Source organism: Sphaerodactylus townsendi, linkage group LG11 (genome assembly GCF_021028975.2).
Source record: "Sphaerodactylus townsendi isolate TG3544 linkage group LG11, MPM_Stown_v2.3, whole genome shotgun sequence".
Lineage (NCBI taxonomy): Eukaryota > Metazoa > Chordata > Lepidosauria > Squamata > Sphaerodactylidae > Sphaerodactylus > Sphaerodactylus townsendi.
This window is the reverse complement of record NC_059435.1, coordinates 22206112-22224347: the sequence shown is the minus strand read 5'-3', so window position 1 is coordinate 22224347 and position 18236 is coordinate 22206112. Positions and strand designations below refer to the sequence as shown.

Sequence of the window (18236 nt, the reverse complement as noted above, 5' to 3'; positions counted from 1 at the left end):
GTAATAAAAGGATTCACTTGAGCTTGGTCAGATCAAACTAGCCAATATCTCGTAGTGGTTGGAGTGTTGGGTTGGGATCTGGGAGTCACAGGTTTGAATCCCCACTCTTCCAGAGAAGCTTGCTGTGTGACCATGGGCTGGTCACACCCTCTCAGCCTAATCTACCTCACAGAGTTGTTACAAAATGGAGAACAAGAGAACAGTGTGAACCTCTTTGGGTCCCCATTGGGGAAAAGTGGTATATCAATGAAGTAAATAAATGAATAAAACATAAAACTCAAAGGCCCATTTCGGTATGCATTATTTCTCAACACATTTTTAACAAACTATCTTTCTCTCCTAACCAGTGGTGGGATCCAAAAATTTTAGTAACAGGTTCCCATGGTGGTGGGATTCAAACTGTGATGTAGCGCCAATGGGGCTGGGCGGGGCACGATGGGGGCGTGACCGGGCATTCCAGGGGCGGGGCATTCCTGGGCGGGGCTGTGGCAAGGACGCAGCTGCTGCGCCAGTCCTTGGGCGGGAAACGAATGCACGCAGGCGCAGGCTGCCACGCACGCTGGTGCACCTCCTGCTAGACTGCTTCAAGTTCTGTGCGCTACTGCTGAGAGGAGGGCGTAACTAAGGCAAAAATCACGTGGCAAAATCACCAATTAGTAACCCCCTCTCGGCACACACAAATAATTAGTAACCTACTCTCGGGAACCTGTGAGAACCTGCTGGATCCCACCTCTGCTCCTAACGAATGTGACTTTGTCCAAATTTGGACTATGCCCTTCTTAACATTTGCTATGGTCTGCGCTACAAACGAGTGACCTTTCCCCCCAGAAAACAGTTTAAGAAAGCTGCAGTTATTCATTTCAGACAACACCGCACCTTAAGGGTTTTTATTATTCTTTTCGAAACATCTAGTTCAAATTAAAATAAACTGCATCGTGTTAGGGGGATGCAGAGCCATACAGTTTGCTTTGGATGTTACAAGGCAAAGAGACATTTGTGAAAAGCTAGTTCCATTTGCAAACGGGGGGAAAAAACCTATCATAAAGAGCTTTCTTTTCAAATGCCGATAAGGCAGAAAGATGTATTATTAGATGTACTGTCTGCAAATTAAATGAATTGCTTGTAGATGTGTCCCGTCACATTCTGACCTCTGAATACCCAGATGAAGATCCTCTCAACTCCCCTTTCACATTTAGCATGACTTTTTGTTCCAGTTCAAGGCACAGCCCAGAGTCCATTGGAGTCCATTCCCTGCAAGCTTATTTTTTCCCCTTTTTGTTTGGTCTTAAATGTAAATTAAAGTCAAGATGCTTCACTTCGCATAGAGCAATGTAAGTTTCCTCTGTCAACTAGAACAGTGTTGTAGAGACTCTATTTTGAATGCCCTGACACAAATCTGAGCCTGATGTACGTTTCCTTGCTGTTAAGCTTTTTCTTCTCACTGCTCCTTTGGAACAGGTCTTTGTCTTCATTTCCTGTGGGGCAGCTTGGTTTCTGAAGACACTTGAGTGAGTTAATGCAACCTGCTTTGATGCTGTTGAACTGATGTCATCAGTGAATAAAAACCAGGATTTCCATTTTGAATCTTATAAAGCAGCGTTCAGAGTTCTCATGCAGTCATTAGAAGCAAATTCCATACATCTGTGGTTGAGCAGTCAGGATGAATTTCCGTAAGAAGGAGCTGATGTGTACCAAACTAGATGCATTCCAGTTAGCTTTGAAGGTAAACTTTTTCCCATTCCTCATAAAGGAATGGAGGGAACTGAACTCTTAAGGTTTAAAGTACTGAAGGAAAGTAAGTTTGGGGTGTATCTTAAGGCTAACTCAATTTCATGTTGACCTCCATATCCAAATTGCTGGTCCATGTAAAATGTGGTTATGTTCAAGGCCTTGCTTGAGGTTATCATTAAAGCTTATTAGTGGGTGTTCTTGGAGACAGCCAACCACCAGAGACTGTTGCAATGAGTTACAATAATTTATAAAGTCAACCATCACTTTCCCAATAATTTGGATCTGTTTGGTGCTGAAGTTTATATGCTGTGAGTCAGACTGTCTGAGGGAGACAGTTAAAATAACACCAATCTTACTGACAGCCCCTTTAAATATTAGCAGTTGATTTTCAGTCAGGCTAGCTAGGCCAAAGCAAGCTACTTCTCACAGGTGCTACCAAAGAGCTGCAAAGTTTTCTCAGTTTTAATCTCTGAATTTTGTTCCTGTTTGATAAATTATAAGATAGAATTCTGATATATAGAATGATGTGTTGTCAACTTCCCCTCTCCCAGTTGAAGAGGCAAAAAAAATGCCATTCATCTTCTTCAAAGCTTGGTCAGATTCAAGGTGCTGAATGGCTGAAAAATTAAAATACACATTTGGGGGCCGGTGGCTCTTTTGTATTTTCAAGCCCTTTCACAGCAAATTTAATCTGGAGGCTGAGTGACGTTCAGCAAAATACTTTCCAGGCCCTTCATAGTTAACCAAAAGCAAAGCCAACAAAAACAAAACACACAAAATGAGGTCTTCGTTGGGTGGGTCTGGGGCGTCAGGCTCCATTTTGCCTGGCACAGTTCCAGCTGCTGTCTGATACACCCACAGCAAAATAATCAATTAGTCCACCTTGAAAATGGTAGCTCACAGCACTGCTGCTCTGTCCTGTGGTTATTTCATATCGGTGTCAAATATAGAGCTGTGACTAAGAAGGAGCACATTTCATTCATGGGTTGTACGAAATACTTCGTTCAGAATGTTCTTTAAATTGCTTCCAGTTGGCGGTCTGCAGACCCTTTTGCCATTTTCAGCTTTTCATCTAATGTGATTTAAGGAATCGTTTCCAGTTGGCTATTTACTTCCTTAGAACAAGAATGGTTTCATTTCTCTGTTCAAATTTGTGCACTCTGTTTCCTTTATAAATGCATTTCCTTCTCCACTTTTAAAATATCTCTGTTTTTTTGTGTGTGGAGGCCCCATCCGGTAGTTGCAATTGCTTTTACTAGTCATATTGAAAAATTATAGGTAGGTAGCTTTGGGGGGGGGAAATCACCTTTCTACCTCATGGCATCTTAATCTCTTTTAAACATCTGTCTGAATGTCGTCTCTTATTGTCCGTAAATGTGTTTGATTTCCGCTTGTTTTCTTGTTGCATTTATTTATAAAATCTTTTTAAAAGTTGGATATTATTCATCTGTTGCTTCTGCCCAACAGCCAGATGCTGCAAGAGACCCTCTTCTTTTCAAGGTGACTTGGACAATATGATAGGTTTTGTCTCTGCAAATTTGTCGCTCTGGAACTTTTGCCTAACAATCTGTTTCTGGTGAAGTTCATTTTTTTTTTCTGTTGGTGACAGAGATGTAGTTTAGGCATGGAAGAGAGAAGATGGTTTTCCAGGAATGGGGGAGCAGAAAGGTGCCAACCAGGGCAGATGTAGATGGATGGGCGTGGGGGGGCACATGTGCGGGTACGAGATGGTCTTCTGCCCTTTTCCAGCCAGGCCAGCTGCTAACGAGAATGCTGAAGTGCAAATGCGCACTTCTTGTAGGCGGCATAAAGCAGAAGGATAGCACGCAGCATTTGGCGGCACATGGCCATAGCCATGCGCACTTGCGGCTCCCGCAGTCCACGGGGCCAACGTTGTTGGGGGCTTATGACTTGACAAAAGGCCGAACGCTCCGAAACCCGCAGCGAACCAGTCCAGTGTGGGGGCTGTGCCGTCACAAAATGCCCAAACACAGAGTCGAGCCCCGTAAGCCGCACGGCCTGAGGTTTGTGCACTGTCCCGCCATTCCCTCTCATCTCTCCTGCTGCCCCAGGTGGTTGGGGTTGTCCAGCTCCGGTCTTCCCGTTGGGTTCCTGCACCAGGCTGACGCCCTGGAAACAAAGCTGCACCTCAAGATCTGTGGCGGTGGCTGGGTTTTGCCCACCACGGAAAGGGTGTTTGGTGCCACTGGGTCTGGGTACAGCACCCCGCAGCCATTGTAGGGACTCATCCAGCGGGGACCAGGGTGCCCATAGCTGGTACCCACTGGCCATGGTCAGCACTGGCCAGCCACTGACACACCACTCTGGTCTGGCTCCTGGTGCATCTTTCTTTTGCTTTGGTACCTTAGCAACCTATTATGAGCATGCATTCATGCTGGAATGCTCTGGCCCAGTCAGTATTCCGGAGGCTCCTCCTCCTGACTTCTACAATAGCTTTTCCTGTTAGAACCCCCTCCTCACATTAAAACTAATCTGTTTGGAAGACCACACAAACCCCAAGAATTACAGCAGTCCTTCCCAGTTCTGTGCTCCATTTATGGAAACCAGCATCCACCTGCCAGAGGTATTCTCAGCCATGCTGGTTTGCACCGAAATCGTCACATAGCTTGCTCCATTCATTCGTGCGACTGCTTCCATTTCCCTGCCACCTGGGATCCCAAGTCTGATTACTTGTAGACTGAATGTCCAAACTGATACCAAAAAAAGGCATTATATTGGAGATTTCTGTGATAAGGAAATCGTTGCCTGTCAGTCACTCCTTTAATGGCCCAGGTGGAAATGGAACTGCCCCTGCCCATGTGAATAACTGCTTCATGCTGCAAATGAAACACAGAGATGTGAATTCATGTTGAATTCAGATTTTAAAAACCTAAATAACCATCAAATATGCATGAATGAATGAATGAATGAATGAATGAATGAATGAATGAATGAATGAATGAATGAATGAATGAATGAATGAATGAATGAATGAATGAATGAATGAATGAATGAATGAATGACATATAAAATGTAGTAGACTTTGACTCAGGACACCTGGACTCAAAATCTTGCTGAGACAGAGGCTGTTTTTGCACAGTTTCTAATGCTCTGTGGCTTAGCTGGGGAGCATCCCTGCTGCATGGCTTCTCACCCTGTTTGTAGTTCCCCACTGCTGCCCGGCATTGCCCTTTGCTCGAGTCAGGGCCTATGAGGGAAGCCCCGAATGGTTTCCCACAAGTCCGGGACTTTCCCATAAGCACCGCTTAATCGCTGCGAGCTCTTCTGTAGTATCTTTCACGCATGCGCGGGCAGCCTCCGTTTCCTGCGTTTGGATTGGCTGAATCTCACCCCATTCCCCCCCCCCCCACTCGCTTTTGCTATTTTAGTTGTACATGACAAATCAGGTGCTGAGAATCGGTGCCCTTGCCCCCTCCCCGTCTAAAATCCTTGCGTGCGCAACAGGATCACTGTTCCCCACCCCCTCCCATTTAAAATGTAAATCTAAAATCCTTGCACGTGTGAGCGAATCGTCGCCCTTCCATTTGCGGCACCTGCACCCGCTGCTTTTCAGTGCAAGGTTTCTCCCTCTGTTTTTAAAAAGCAAAGTTTCTCCAGTGGGACAGTGGCGTAGGAGGTTAAGAGCTCATGTATCTAATCTGGAGGAACCGGGTTTGATTCCCAGTTCTGCCACCTGAGCTGTGGAGGCTTATCTGGGGAATTCAGATTAGCCAGTGCACTCCCACACATGCCAGCTGGGTGACCTTGGGCTAGTCACAGCTTCTCGGAGCTCTCTCAGCCCCACCTACCTCACGGGGTGTTTGTTGTGAGGGGGGAAGGGCAAGGAGATTGTAAGCCCCTTTGAGTCTCCTGCAGGAGAGAAAGGGGGGATATAAATCCAAAACTCTTCTTCTTCTTCTTCCTCTTCTTCTTCTTCTTCTTCTTCTTCTTCTTCTTCTTCTTCTTCTTCTTCTTCTTCTTCTTCTTCTTCTTCTTCTTCTTCTTCTTCTTCTTCTTCTTCTTCTTCTTCTTCTTCTTCTTCTTCTTCTTCTTCTTCCTCTTCCTCTGTTTTTTTTCACTGCAGGGTGGGGGGAGGGCGCTGCTTCTCAGTGCCTGTCCATTAGTGGGGTGGGCCAGAGCGACAAGGTGGGAAAACTGCTACAGAGGAGTTTTGCATGCTGATGGAATCCTCCGAAGCAACAAAGGGGCATTACAAAAGGACCCCAACCTTTGGGCTTCAGGAAATTTGTGGAGCAAAGCCATTGCTGCGGGGCAGCTCCGGGGCAGAAACGTGGCAGCCACGCTGCAGCCCCAAGGGCTGTGCAAAACTCCTGACTGCATCGGGGCATTCCCTGTGCCAACAGAGGGGCAATTTCAGCATGCAAAAACATAAAAAATGTAGTAGACTTTGACTCCGGACACCTGGACTCAAAATCTTGCTGAGACAGAAAGTTTTCAGTGACAAATTTTGTGCCAGTATCTCAGTCTATTACACAGAGTCGTAAGAGGGTAATAATCACGATCATGTTCAATTTGAAAGGTAGGTAGGCAGGGGCAATTCCATTTCAACCTGGGCCATTAAAGAAGTGATTGGAAAGCAATGCTTTCCTTACCACAGAAATCTGTATAACCCTGTTTCTAAGCCCGACGTTTCTATGTTTTTCATGTCTGTGAAGTGTTAGCATAGTGAATAAATATGTTAAAGTTTGTTGTTTTTATTTCAGAATGTCTCCCTATTTACAGTGAATAGCTCCCTTAAGTAAATGGCATTTTTACATGATTTCCTACCCCTTTCTGTCTCTTTGCCTTTTTTATAATTATGGCAACTTATAGCCGCCGCGCCCCCCCGCCCCCCCGGGTCAACTCTCCATGCCCAAGATGACTTTAGTACGATTACGTAGAAACAGTGGCTGGTTACACACAGGCAAACAAACATGGTGTACATAAGAACATAAGAACTAGCCTGCTGGATCAGACCAGAGTCCATCTAGTCCAGCATTCTGCTACTCGCAATGGCCCACCAGGTGCCTTTGGGAGCTCACATGCAGGATGTGAAAGCAATGGCCTTCTGCTGCTCCTGCTCCTGAGCACCTGGTCTGCTAAGGCATTTGCATGTGTAGAACACTATGCAACCCATTTTGGGGGATGGGGACTTCACACAGGTCCCCACCCTAAAAACGAGGAAGCCCGTTCCACTGAAGAACTGTTCTGGCAAGCCGTTCTTCCTAATCTTTAGCCAAAAACTTTTTTGATTTAATTTCAACTTGTTGGTTCTGGTCCAACCTTCTGGGACAACAGAAAACAATTCTGCACCATGATTAGGTGGATTACACTCTCTATAACATGGGTGTCCAACTCTGGCGCTTCAGATGTTCACGGACTACAATTCCTATAAGCCCCAGCAGGTATGGCCAATTGGCCATGCCCACAGGGGCTGATGGGAATTGTAGTCCATGAACATCTGAAGCGCCAGAGTTGGACACCCTTGCTCTAGAAGAATCCAATGTATATAGAGGATGAGATTCTTGGGCAGGAATGTAAATGGTTTTTTTAAAAACTATATTTGTTAGGTGGGGTAAATGAATGGCCCAGCTGGGAATGTTCATTTGCAGATCTACCCTGCCCCAAATAATCCAACTAGACAAGCACCACCTCAGTGTTTCCAAAGGACAGTAAGGGTTTAGGAAAAATGAGTAGAACACTTCCTGCCATTTCCTGCAAGCATTCATGGTGATTGAAACCAACGGAGTGGTTGGTTTAGTTCTACACTCAGTTAAAAAAAATATACCCTAGCATCTGTCTACAATCTGTCACCTAGAGTTTCTCTGCCATAGTAAACTCTTTGTTGCCCTGCTCTGAAAGTTGAGAAGGAGGTGTTGAGAACGAATATACTTTGGCGAAGTTGGCAGTTTCAATGGATGCAAGGAAGGGTTGTCTTAAAGCATTAAACTTGGCACGTTAAATTTGTACTAAATGTTGACTGTACATTTTAAAGAAGAGGAATCCATAATAATTATTGGAAAACATCTACAGAATAATTTGCATTTGGGATCTGGCTTCCGTAAAAACCAATTTGAGCTGCTGTTTGCAGTGGCGTAGCACCAACGGGTCTGGGGGGGGGTACCTGACGCACTGGGTGTGTGCTGGTGCGAGGGCATTCCGGTGTGTGGAGGGGGTGGGCAGGGCATGGCAGGGGCGCAGGGTGCACGTGTGCCCCAGGCGCAGTTCGCCTCGCTCCGGCCCTGGCTGTTTGTGATGACAGTCCTCTAGATGTTTGCACTTCACACTCTTCAACCATTAAAAATCCTGTTCTTTATTTCATAAGAAAAGGAAGAGTGTTGATTTACTGACCAGGATGTGGAACTCGTCACTAAATTAGCCTTAGTAGCAGAGGACTGGGTAGTAGCAAGTGTTACACTGATTAAAAAAAAATCCCAAGAGGATCCTGGAAATTACTGGCCAGATGAATTAATAGCAACTGTAATCAAAGACAGAATTATTAGACACATAAAGGGACAAAACCTCCTGAGATAAGCTTCTGAGAAGGAAAGTCCTGCCTCAACAAATGTTTGGAATTCTTTGAGAAGGTTAATGTGGATAAAAGTGAAACTTTGAAAACATCATATACTTGGGCTTATAGGAGAGGTACCTCACCAAAGACTCCTGAATAAAATTGGCAGTCATGGGATTAACATTGGTTAAGTGATGAGGTATAAGACTAAATGGGCAGTTCTTGCAGTGAAAGGAATTGAGTGGTGGACCCCACAAAGATAAGTTCTGGGATCAGTGCCTGTGTGCCTGCCTACCCATTATTGCACCCCCCCACCCAGCCTCATTGCTGCATGCCCAGACAAGGGCTGCTGGATGGCCCACACTTCTTGTACAGACCTATTTTCTGGAGCCCCGCTTTCACATTCTATTCTTTCCATGGCAAGCAAGACCACTACTCGCGCGACTTTTAATTTGCCTTGCTGCCAGAGCAGGCAGTTTGGCCAGTGAGCACAGCTTTGCCCCAGACATCTTCCCCCCCACCCACTGCCAGTCTTCCCACTCCCTTGCACTGCTGTCCATGCCTTCTTCTCCCTCACCCCCCTCGCCCACACAGTGCCACGCTGCCAGCTCCTTCCTGCACCCCTAAACGCTCATATTGATATATCAATATATTGATATAATAATAACAACAGAGAGTTGACTTTTGCAAAGAGAAGTACAAGCAGGGGCTTTTTTGGCTCCACCCCACCTCCCCTGCTCTTGTTCTGCCCTCCCCGATAATCAGGAAGGCTTTTTAAAGCTTCATTTCCAACAAGTCTCTGTTTTAAAACAAGCCTCTCTCTTCTTGCAGCAGCAGCAGCAGCAAGACTGACAGACAGAGGGGGGGGGAGGAGGAGGACAGAATATCAGCTCTAGTCTTGGGACTACTGAGTATGTTGAGATCTGTGCCTTTAAGGCTGTTGATGGGAGGAGTTAAAACAACTGGGAGAAGCAGAGGCCCAGCAGAGGCACAGACAAACTGCGCTGTAGGCTGTGGGCTGTTTTCTCACGTGTAAGCAGAGAAACACGAAGCAACCTCGCTACAAGCCCACTGCGCAGTGAAGGGCCCTGTATAATGGATCATAAACAAATATAGAGGTAAAGCAGCATTAGCAACAGGGTTAATACCTAAATTTAATGGTGAGGTACTTTCTCATGGCTTAAAAAAAGAATATTTCTGGTCATATTTATCTAGTTTCTGAATGTATGACATCAGTCATTCCTTAGTTAAACCGCCAGGTGAACAGTACCCTGTTTCAATTTGCCCTCAACCACTCTATGCCACCTTTATCAGCTATGCTCCTGTATTTCTAACCCTGCTAAAGCAGGAGCATTCACAAAGAAAAGCTTCACGAGAAAGTCTTTTCATACTCAGAACACAACCTTTCAAGTAAGTGTGGTGCAAAAGTTCAAGTGTTGAACTGGGACCTTGGAGGTCTATGTTCAAAGCCCTACTCTTCTAATGAAGCTCATTATATGACCTTCAGAAGGTACCTTTAGCACAGCTAATGTACTTGGCAGGGCTCTTATAAGCGAAACAATTACAGGGGGCAGACCACGTACGCTGCCTTTATCCATTTGGAAGAGGAGAAGAAATGCATGGAAGGACAGAGAAGTTGTCTATCTGGTTTTGAAAGACTCAAGTAGGTCATCACCACAAGCTTTGGGACACAAACCCCGTCTGGGTGTACTTGTGCTGTTTTTGTAGGAACTGGAGACATCCTATAAAAGATTTAATCTTTGTAGCAGGGTGAATACTAGCCTATTCTGTTTCAAGATGTGTATTTGTAGGCTTCACGCCACTTTGTTAGAAGCCAGAAAGAAGTGGGAGGTAGTCTGGAAAAGGTTCCCCTCAACAAAGACCATGTATTTTTCTTTTTTAAATCACACAATTGCAAGCCAACCTGAACTTGAACTTTTTCCATTTCAGAATAACCGCTTCCATCGTCTTCACTCTCTTGGGCGCAAATATTCAATGCACTTTACAGAGTTGGAACTTGGAAGCCCTAATGGTGAGTTGCTATGATACCAGGAAAGAAGTACAGGATCCTGCTGCGACGCCGTGGAGAGAAAAAAATGTAGGGATTGTTGGGTATCACTTACCATCCGAGATCATCTGCATCATCTGAGCAGCAATGAGCAGAAAAACAACACTGTGCCCAGGAGGACAGGGGGCATCCACTGACTGGAAAACAAATAATAGGGACACAATTATTACTTCAATGTTCTCTTGTGGGCCTAACCACCACCATTTTGCAGTAGAAGCTTGGTTTGGACCAAGGTGGTGATTGTGGTGGTGGTGGTATGAGACCAAGAAGTGACACTAGTCATCCCACATTTGATGATGACTCAAAGCCAGCTGAGCCAATGCAGAGCTTTGATAGTCTGCTCATCATGCTTGATACCAAACTATTGCATGGGTGACTTGGAAAATTGACTTGGCGTATGTACACACAGGTACGCACGTGCACACACACACACATGGCAAACCAATATACATGTCTTGTTAAAATAAGTTCTTTCCCTCCTAATCTTCACAGATTAGGGTTTGCCCATCGGTATTCTCACACAAGCAAATTGGAAGTTGTCGGTCCGGTCTTCAAGATGGAGATGCTGTTTGACCTGACCCCGCCTCTCCAAAATGCTCTTCCATCAGATAAATGACATTTCCACTGGCCAAGGAGGGGAGGGTGATCTCTGCTCGTTCCCCTTCCCAGTGCGTACCCTTCAACCCTGAACACCCAGGAGAAGACTGTGGAGGGGCTTAGTGGGCCGTAGCAGTAGAGGGAGGTCCTGCTACGTCAGCTTCACTCTGCTGGCAGTGCTTTGGATCCAAACCACAATAAATGACTAAATACATTACAAGTTAATCACAGGGGCGGGTATTCACCCATTCACAGGCAGCACAGAGCAGTAATTCCCTCGTTCCCTTTCCCAGTGCAGTCCACTGAGCCAAACCACCAAGGGTTTCTAGTGGCTTGAAGAGCATCAGGAACAGCATAGAGGCCTATCGGGAAGGGTGGGATATAAATCCAATAAATAAATAAATAAGCGGGGGGGGGGGTCTGCAGAGGGAAGGCAGAATCAGAGCAAATTGTCAAGCCCCTGTTCCTCTGCAAATGGAAATGCCGTTCTGTTGGATGAAATGCACAGTTGGGCACGCCTGTAGTGAGTGTTGCCAGCACTGGATCAGGAAATACTTGGAGATTTTGCGAGTGGAGTCTGAGGAGGGCAGGGCACGGGGAGGGAAAGTTTAGTAACCTTAAAAATATGGATTGATTTGAAAAAGAAATGTTTTTCCTCATTACATTGCTTGGGAATTCCAGCCCAAACAGACTTTCAGACAGATTGTACAATAGCGGATCGGGGGGGGGGGGGGGAACAAGGGGGCAGACAACCCAGGCATCACTTCCAGGGGTCCCTCCCCCACTGCATCACCAGCTTGCTGCCTGCCTGCCTCTGAAGACCTTTCTTGTGCCTCCCCCCCCTCCCCAGACTGCAGGTGACAAAACCAAACTCACTGTTTGGCCAGGTGGAGTGGGAAGATTAAAATGCCTCCCTCCCCACCTTTGCATGAGCAGAAGGCCTGACAGAAAAGGCATGAGCAGAAGGCCTGACAGAAGAGGCAGTGGTGGTGGGAGGATGACCAGGCACCACCCCATCCCACAGCTTCTGCTCCTCCGCCACCATGGCCTGCCTTCTTGCCTCCTTAGGCTGGCACTGTTGGTGCTGCTAGACTTGGCAATCTCACCGCTCGGCCCTGCTCTTCTACACCACCCTGGCTGAGTCCTGACTCCTCCCCTAGCGTTGCACCTGAGTCCTTCAGACTCCAGCATCTGCCCGACACCTCTACCTCCCACCTGCGACCTGCCCTTGCTGTCACCACCAGTAGCCTCCCATCCCTCCACCTCTTGCAAGGAGTTGGGGCAGCTGAGGTGCATCAGGTAAGGCACCTTCATAGGAAAGGTGGTGGGTTCAAGTTCAGTACTTGCCCCCAGGTATAGTTTCCCCTAGATACATTCCTGCACCTCTCCCCGCAATTCCTCCATGAGGGTTGTGACCCATGGCCCTTTCCACAGATGCCCCTGAAAAAGTTTTGCAAACATTTTCAAAATGTTTTCACTCATCCCCGTTTGTCTACACTCACACTCACCGTCAAATATATTTCCAGGCCACCATTTTTTGGTCATTCGAATTTTTTATTTATTTATTTATTTATTTATTTATTTATTTATTTATTTATTTATACTTTAGGCTTCTATACTGCCCCGTCCCCGAAGGGCTCTGGGCGGTGCACAGCATATAATAAATACAATCATAAAACCATCATAAATTAGCTAAAACTTATAAAAGCAGCGAAAAACTGACTAAACCTTAACATTTAAAATACAAGTATAAATATAAGCGTAGGTGGCGCCCGATACCTAATATTAAATTCTCCCCCCCCAGGGAGAAACGGCAGGTCTTAACAGATGTTATAGGCCAGGGGTAGGGAACCTGCGGCTCTCCAGATGTTCAGGAACTACAATTCCCATCAGCCCCCACCAATTGGCCATGCTGACAGAGGCTGATGGGAATTGTAGTTCCTGAATATCTGGAGAGCCGCAGGTTCCCTACCCCTGTTATAGGCCCAGATGCAGGAGCCAGAAAGGGGGGGGGGCACTATCAGCGGCTGGTCTCTCCAAAGGCCCGGCGGAACAGCTCCGTCTTGCAGGCCCTGTGGAACTCGCCAAGGTCCCGCAGGGCCCAAACAGCTGGTGGAAGAGCGTTCCACCAGGCCGGGGCCAGAGCTGTAAAGGCCCTGGCCCGTGTCGAGGCCAGCCGCATCATCGAGGGGCCGGGGACCACTAGTAAATTGGCCTCTACTGAACGAAGAGGCCGTGTGGGAACATATGGGGTGATGCGGTCTCGAAGATACGAGGATCCCAGCCCGCGTAAGGCTTCTTCATAGATTTGTAGCTCCAAAGCTTCAAAATCCCATGCTGCAATTCTCCAGGGGTCATATCTATATAGCTATGTGGACGTGGCACGACCCCCTGAAAATCATTTTTTAAAAATAATGGCAATACAGCATGAGATGGCCAGTTCAAGCTTAGAGGAAGTTCTGGTACTACAGAGAGGCATGGGAAATGTTTTAAAGGGATCACACAAAAAGTGAAAACATTTTCAAACCCTTTTTAAAAAAATTGCTTTGGAACAATGCATGCAAATAAAATGTTTTCAGGGAGGAAATAAAACTTTTAAAGCGAAAAACCATGTGAAACTCCATGGAAGAAATGTTTTATTTCCCGCTTGAAACGTTTTATTTTTGTTGTGTAGAAAGGGCCACTGAAGGACAGAATTCATAGTGCAGGCCCTTCTCCCTTTGGCATCCTCATTTCTTTGGGGAAAGTCTGGGATCACAAAAGAGACCAAACACATTCAGTCTAACCACATGCCCTCAGATTTATGTGAGTCTGATCAGACTGGAAAAAAATTGAATTTTTGCCTCAAGGACACCTAATGTAATCACTCCGCACCTGGTTGGTTGGTTTGTTTTTTATTCTAACTGGTACTTTAGTACTTCTTGAAATTGGCAACCTACAGTGCCAACAAGCCTTAAGAGCTGTAGCTTATCAAAACGATAAGCACTATTTTAGTCTTGATAAAAAGGGAGTTAGCTGGTTCCTGAAGTTGGGGTTGACATTTCTGTTTTTCTTTTTGGAGGAAGGAAACTGTGTAGATAGCATGCATCCAAACATACATGGACTTTACAGAATGGGATCCTTCCAGTGGCAGGATTCAGCAGGTTCACACCACTTTGGCGGAACCAGTTGTTAAAATGGTGCTTGTAAACAAACAATTGTTAAATTATCTGAATCCCCCCACTGGATCCTTCCACTTCCCCTCCTGCTTTAGTTATTTACCCCACTCCCTAACTTTGGCTCATTCCGCACATGCAGAATAATGCACTTTCAAACTGCTTTCAGTGCTCTTTGAAGCTGTGCGGAATGGCAAAATCCACTTACAAACAGTTGTGAAAGTGGTTTGAAAATGCATTATTTTGCGTGTGCAGAAGGGGCCTTTTTTGTTCCTGCTAATATGGATCAGCAGTGGGAAGGAGGAAGTCAGCAGAAATTACTGCCACATCTTCCACAACAATTGCATGGTTGAATACCTGCTAGAATCTATAGTACGGAAGGTTGCTGCTGAATGTTTAATGTTGAAGCTCATGTGCATAACTGTGATCTGAGCATAAACTGCTTATATTACTTTACCCTCACCAACCCATATATCCCAGCATTGTCTGACTGGCAGCATTTCTCTAGGACTTTGGAAAGGGTTAAAGATTTGAAAAGGTTTCTTTGCTTGTGGTTTGGAGTGCAGGGCTGTTCTAGCAAAACTACAAATTCTACCTTTACAGAAGATCGATGAGACATAGAGACAGAGGTGAGTGTTGCACTGGGACCAGGTTATATGGTTTCTCTATTGGTATAATGATATAAAACTAGTTGTTCTTTCTATGTATGTATGTATGTATGTATGTATGTATGTATGTATGTATGGATGGATGGATGGATGGATGGATGGATGGATGGATGGATGGATGGATGGATGGATGGATGGCCCTTCTATCTATCTATCTATCTATCTATCTATCTATCTATCTATCTATCTATCTATCTATCTATCTATCTATCTATCTATCTATCTATCTATCTATCTATCTATCTATCTATCTATCTATCTATCTATCTATCTACTGTACCATACCGTACCATACCGTACAGTACAGTACCGTACTGTCTGTCTATCTACAAAAATGGTGAATGTAGCAAGCTCTTTGGAAAGTGGTTGACCATGGCACTATGAACAAGAAAGCAGTACAATAATAGAAAACAGACAAATTTGTATTAGTTCAGACGCTTCTCAACAACTCACCAAAAACTGGCTCTCTGCTCAGGAAGTGCGCTTACACAGCAGGTACTGAGCATCTGTAACAAGGCATATGTGGAGTGACATTTTGCTCTACAGCATTTGCTTGGATCTCCATTGGGCCACCTCTGTGGTTTGCTCTTGACTGTATTATTTGTATCATTAAAAGGTCAGTTGCACCATTATTAACTCTAAATATGGCCTGACCTTTAAAGTAGTGCTACAAAATATGAGTTTTAATGGAAAATTGTCAAATAAAATGTAATCTCCTTCAACCATTAGAAGACTACATTTGTCAACAATAGAATGTTTGAAACAAATAAACAAATAACTGGTTTTAACTATTAGACAATAAGTAATAATATAGTAGATTAGAATTAAATATTTTTTTAAGACAACTATGAGTAGTTTGGGAGTTGATATATTAATTTTAAACGGGAAAGCTGTTGGGGAGGTCCGGGAAGGGGATAAGTACAGAGGGTAATTAGAAGCAGGGGAAGGGGATATCAGTACACTCTGTAGCAAGAGAAGTTTTTAATTTGGTCTGTAGCTACATAAGAATCTCCACCCTATTGTATTAGTGGGGAAAAGATACAATAATGATTTGTCTAATTTTACTTTTCTTCTTTCTTCTCATTTATTACTATCACCAACACGGCAATGATGTGAAATAACAGCATGTACCAGCAAGGGCTTTTGTGCCTTTTTTCCCTTTATTGTATAATTTCCTTATTGAAGAATGGGAGAACTTATGGATAGCTTCTGATTATTCAATATTATTTGTATTTTTTCTTTTTCTCTCTCAACTTATTTTCGTGTCTTTTAATTTTTGAAAACTAATAAAAAAATAAAAAGATTACATTTGTCTCCACAGAGAAACTTGATGCAGTTTTTAAAACTTATTTAGTCATCAGTTTTTCAGTCCTCAATTGTTAGAGGAATCTTAGTGGCTCCTCTGTTTCCTTTAGTGTCAGTTCTACACCAAACATGGTTACTCTATGGGCATTATATCTAATAAAAAGTGGAAATTTCCACCCTGTTTCCCTTTTCCAAGCTGCAGTCCTAAAAACAATTACCTGGGAATAACCTGCACCAACCAAAATGAGACTTACTTTTGAGTAAAAGTGTTCATATGACATAATTTTGTTAATGAACTTGTCAATTCAATGAGACATAACAGTACATAATATTGGTTCTGGACAACAGGATTCTTCAAAAAGAAATGAGTGGTAAAGAACTTGGGTCTGGTTCTTTTGAGTCAGCATCCTACCACCTGTGCATTACCTGAAAGCAGAAATTAGAAATCCAATCCATCAGAACATGGGACATTTCTTGTGTCTTGTACAATATGTTATGGTAAGGCATTGTCCCCTTATGATTGGATGTATAATGCATCATAAGATCAGATATAACTCATCTCCTTGTGCTGGTACAGAACCCAGAACCCTGAACCCTGGCTGCATGAGCACCATGTAGGGTCAGACTTTTTTAAAAAATGAACTCCCTCAGTTTATTATTTAGAAAAGTTAACAATTCTATATGCAAAGAAACTCTATAAATTGGATCTAACCTATAAGTTATATCTGTGTTTTAAATATACATTCCATTTCTCCCACTTGAGACAAAGACAAAGATGTTGACTAAAAATTTGTCACACAACGAAATTAATGAACTTCAAAACATGGCAAATTTCACAATAGATTAAAAAAAAGTTAAATTTCTAGGATTAATTCTGACAGGCAATCACCAACATCTATTCCAGAACAACTACACCAAATTATGGAATGAATTAAAAGAAAACTTGCAAAAGTGGAACCAGTTAAACCTATACATTAATGGGTAGAATATTTCTCATTAAAATTAGTGTTCTTCCTAAATTCATGTATTTATTCCAAAACTTACTATTAGTTGAAACTGAAACACCATTCAAAAATTGGGTCAGGCTTTTTCTCAGCTCCACTGGCTACCCCCACAATTATCTTCGATGGCATTCTGTAGGCGTGGGCTATATGCCACCAACATTCACAGCCACACTCTGCAGTACAACTTACAGGCATGGGCTTGGATCCAGTGTGATAAATCTTGGCTGATGGAGTGGATTCCAGTCAGTAGAGCAGGATTTTCGCACCACTGCCTCCTGCTATAGCCTCAAATAGCGATCACATACCACTCCTGAGGGGGTGGGGATGTAACAGGAACATCATGACAGGGAATTTGGAAGTCTAATGCTAGTGAGGGGAAATTAGTGAAAAATGTTCCTTTTCTTTGCCACTGAGAGAAACACATTGTACTGTGACATGTCATGAATGCGGGCAAAACGTTTGGTGAAAAAGCTACTAGACAATGGCCACACAATCCAGAAAACTCAAAACAGTCAATTGTTCCTGTTCTGTTAGTGTTATAACCAACACCAAGACGAGGTGTTATATCACCAAGAGGAGGTGTTATGACAGCATGAGGCAGTGTTATAACACCATGAGGGGTGTTATAACCCCATGAGGATGTGTTATAACACCAGGACGCACCATGGTATGGTGTTAAAACACCATGAGGAGGTGATATAACACCATGGGGAGGTTTTATAACACCCGGACTCACCAAGGTACGGTGTTAAAACACCATGAGGCGGTCTTATAACACCATGAGGAGGTGCTATAACACCATGTGGAGGTGTTATAACACCATGAGGCGGTTTTATAATACTATGACGCACCATGGTATGGTGTTAAAACACCATGAGGCAGTGTTATAACAACATGAGGAGGTGTTATAACAACATGAGGTGGTGTTATAACACCATGAGACTGTGTTATAACAGCATGACGCAGCATGGCATGGTGTTATAACGCCATGGGGCGGTGTTATAACACCATGACCTGGTGTTATAACACCGTGACGCAATGTTAAAAAACGATTTCCCGACGTCATAATAACATGAGGCAGTGTTGTAACACCATGAGGCGGTGTTATAACACCATGATGCCCTATGGTACAGTGTCCTAACACCATGAGGAAGTGTTATAACACCATGAGGCGGTGTTATAACATCATGATGAGGT

At 44.2% G+C, this 18236-nt stretch overlaps 1 protein-coding gene across 1 annotated transcript; it reads right to left on the bottom strand.

Annotated features, from left to right (window-relative positions):
• Nucleotides 1–3492: 3492 nt before the first annotated feature.
• Nucleotides 3493–4023, bottom strand: FANCD2OS (FANCD2 opposite strand). Its single transcript, XM_048510312.1, has one exon. The coding sequence runs from the start codon at nt 4021–4023 to the stop codon at nt 3493–3495; it is 531 nt and encodes a 176-aa protein (XP_048366269.1).
• Nucleotides 4024–18236: the final 14213 nt, after the last annotated feature.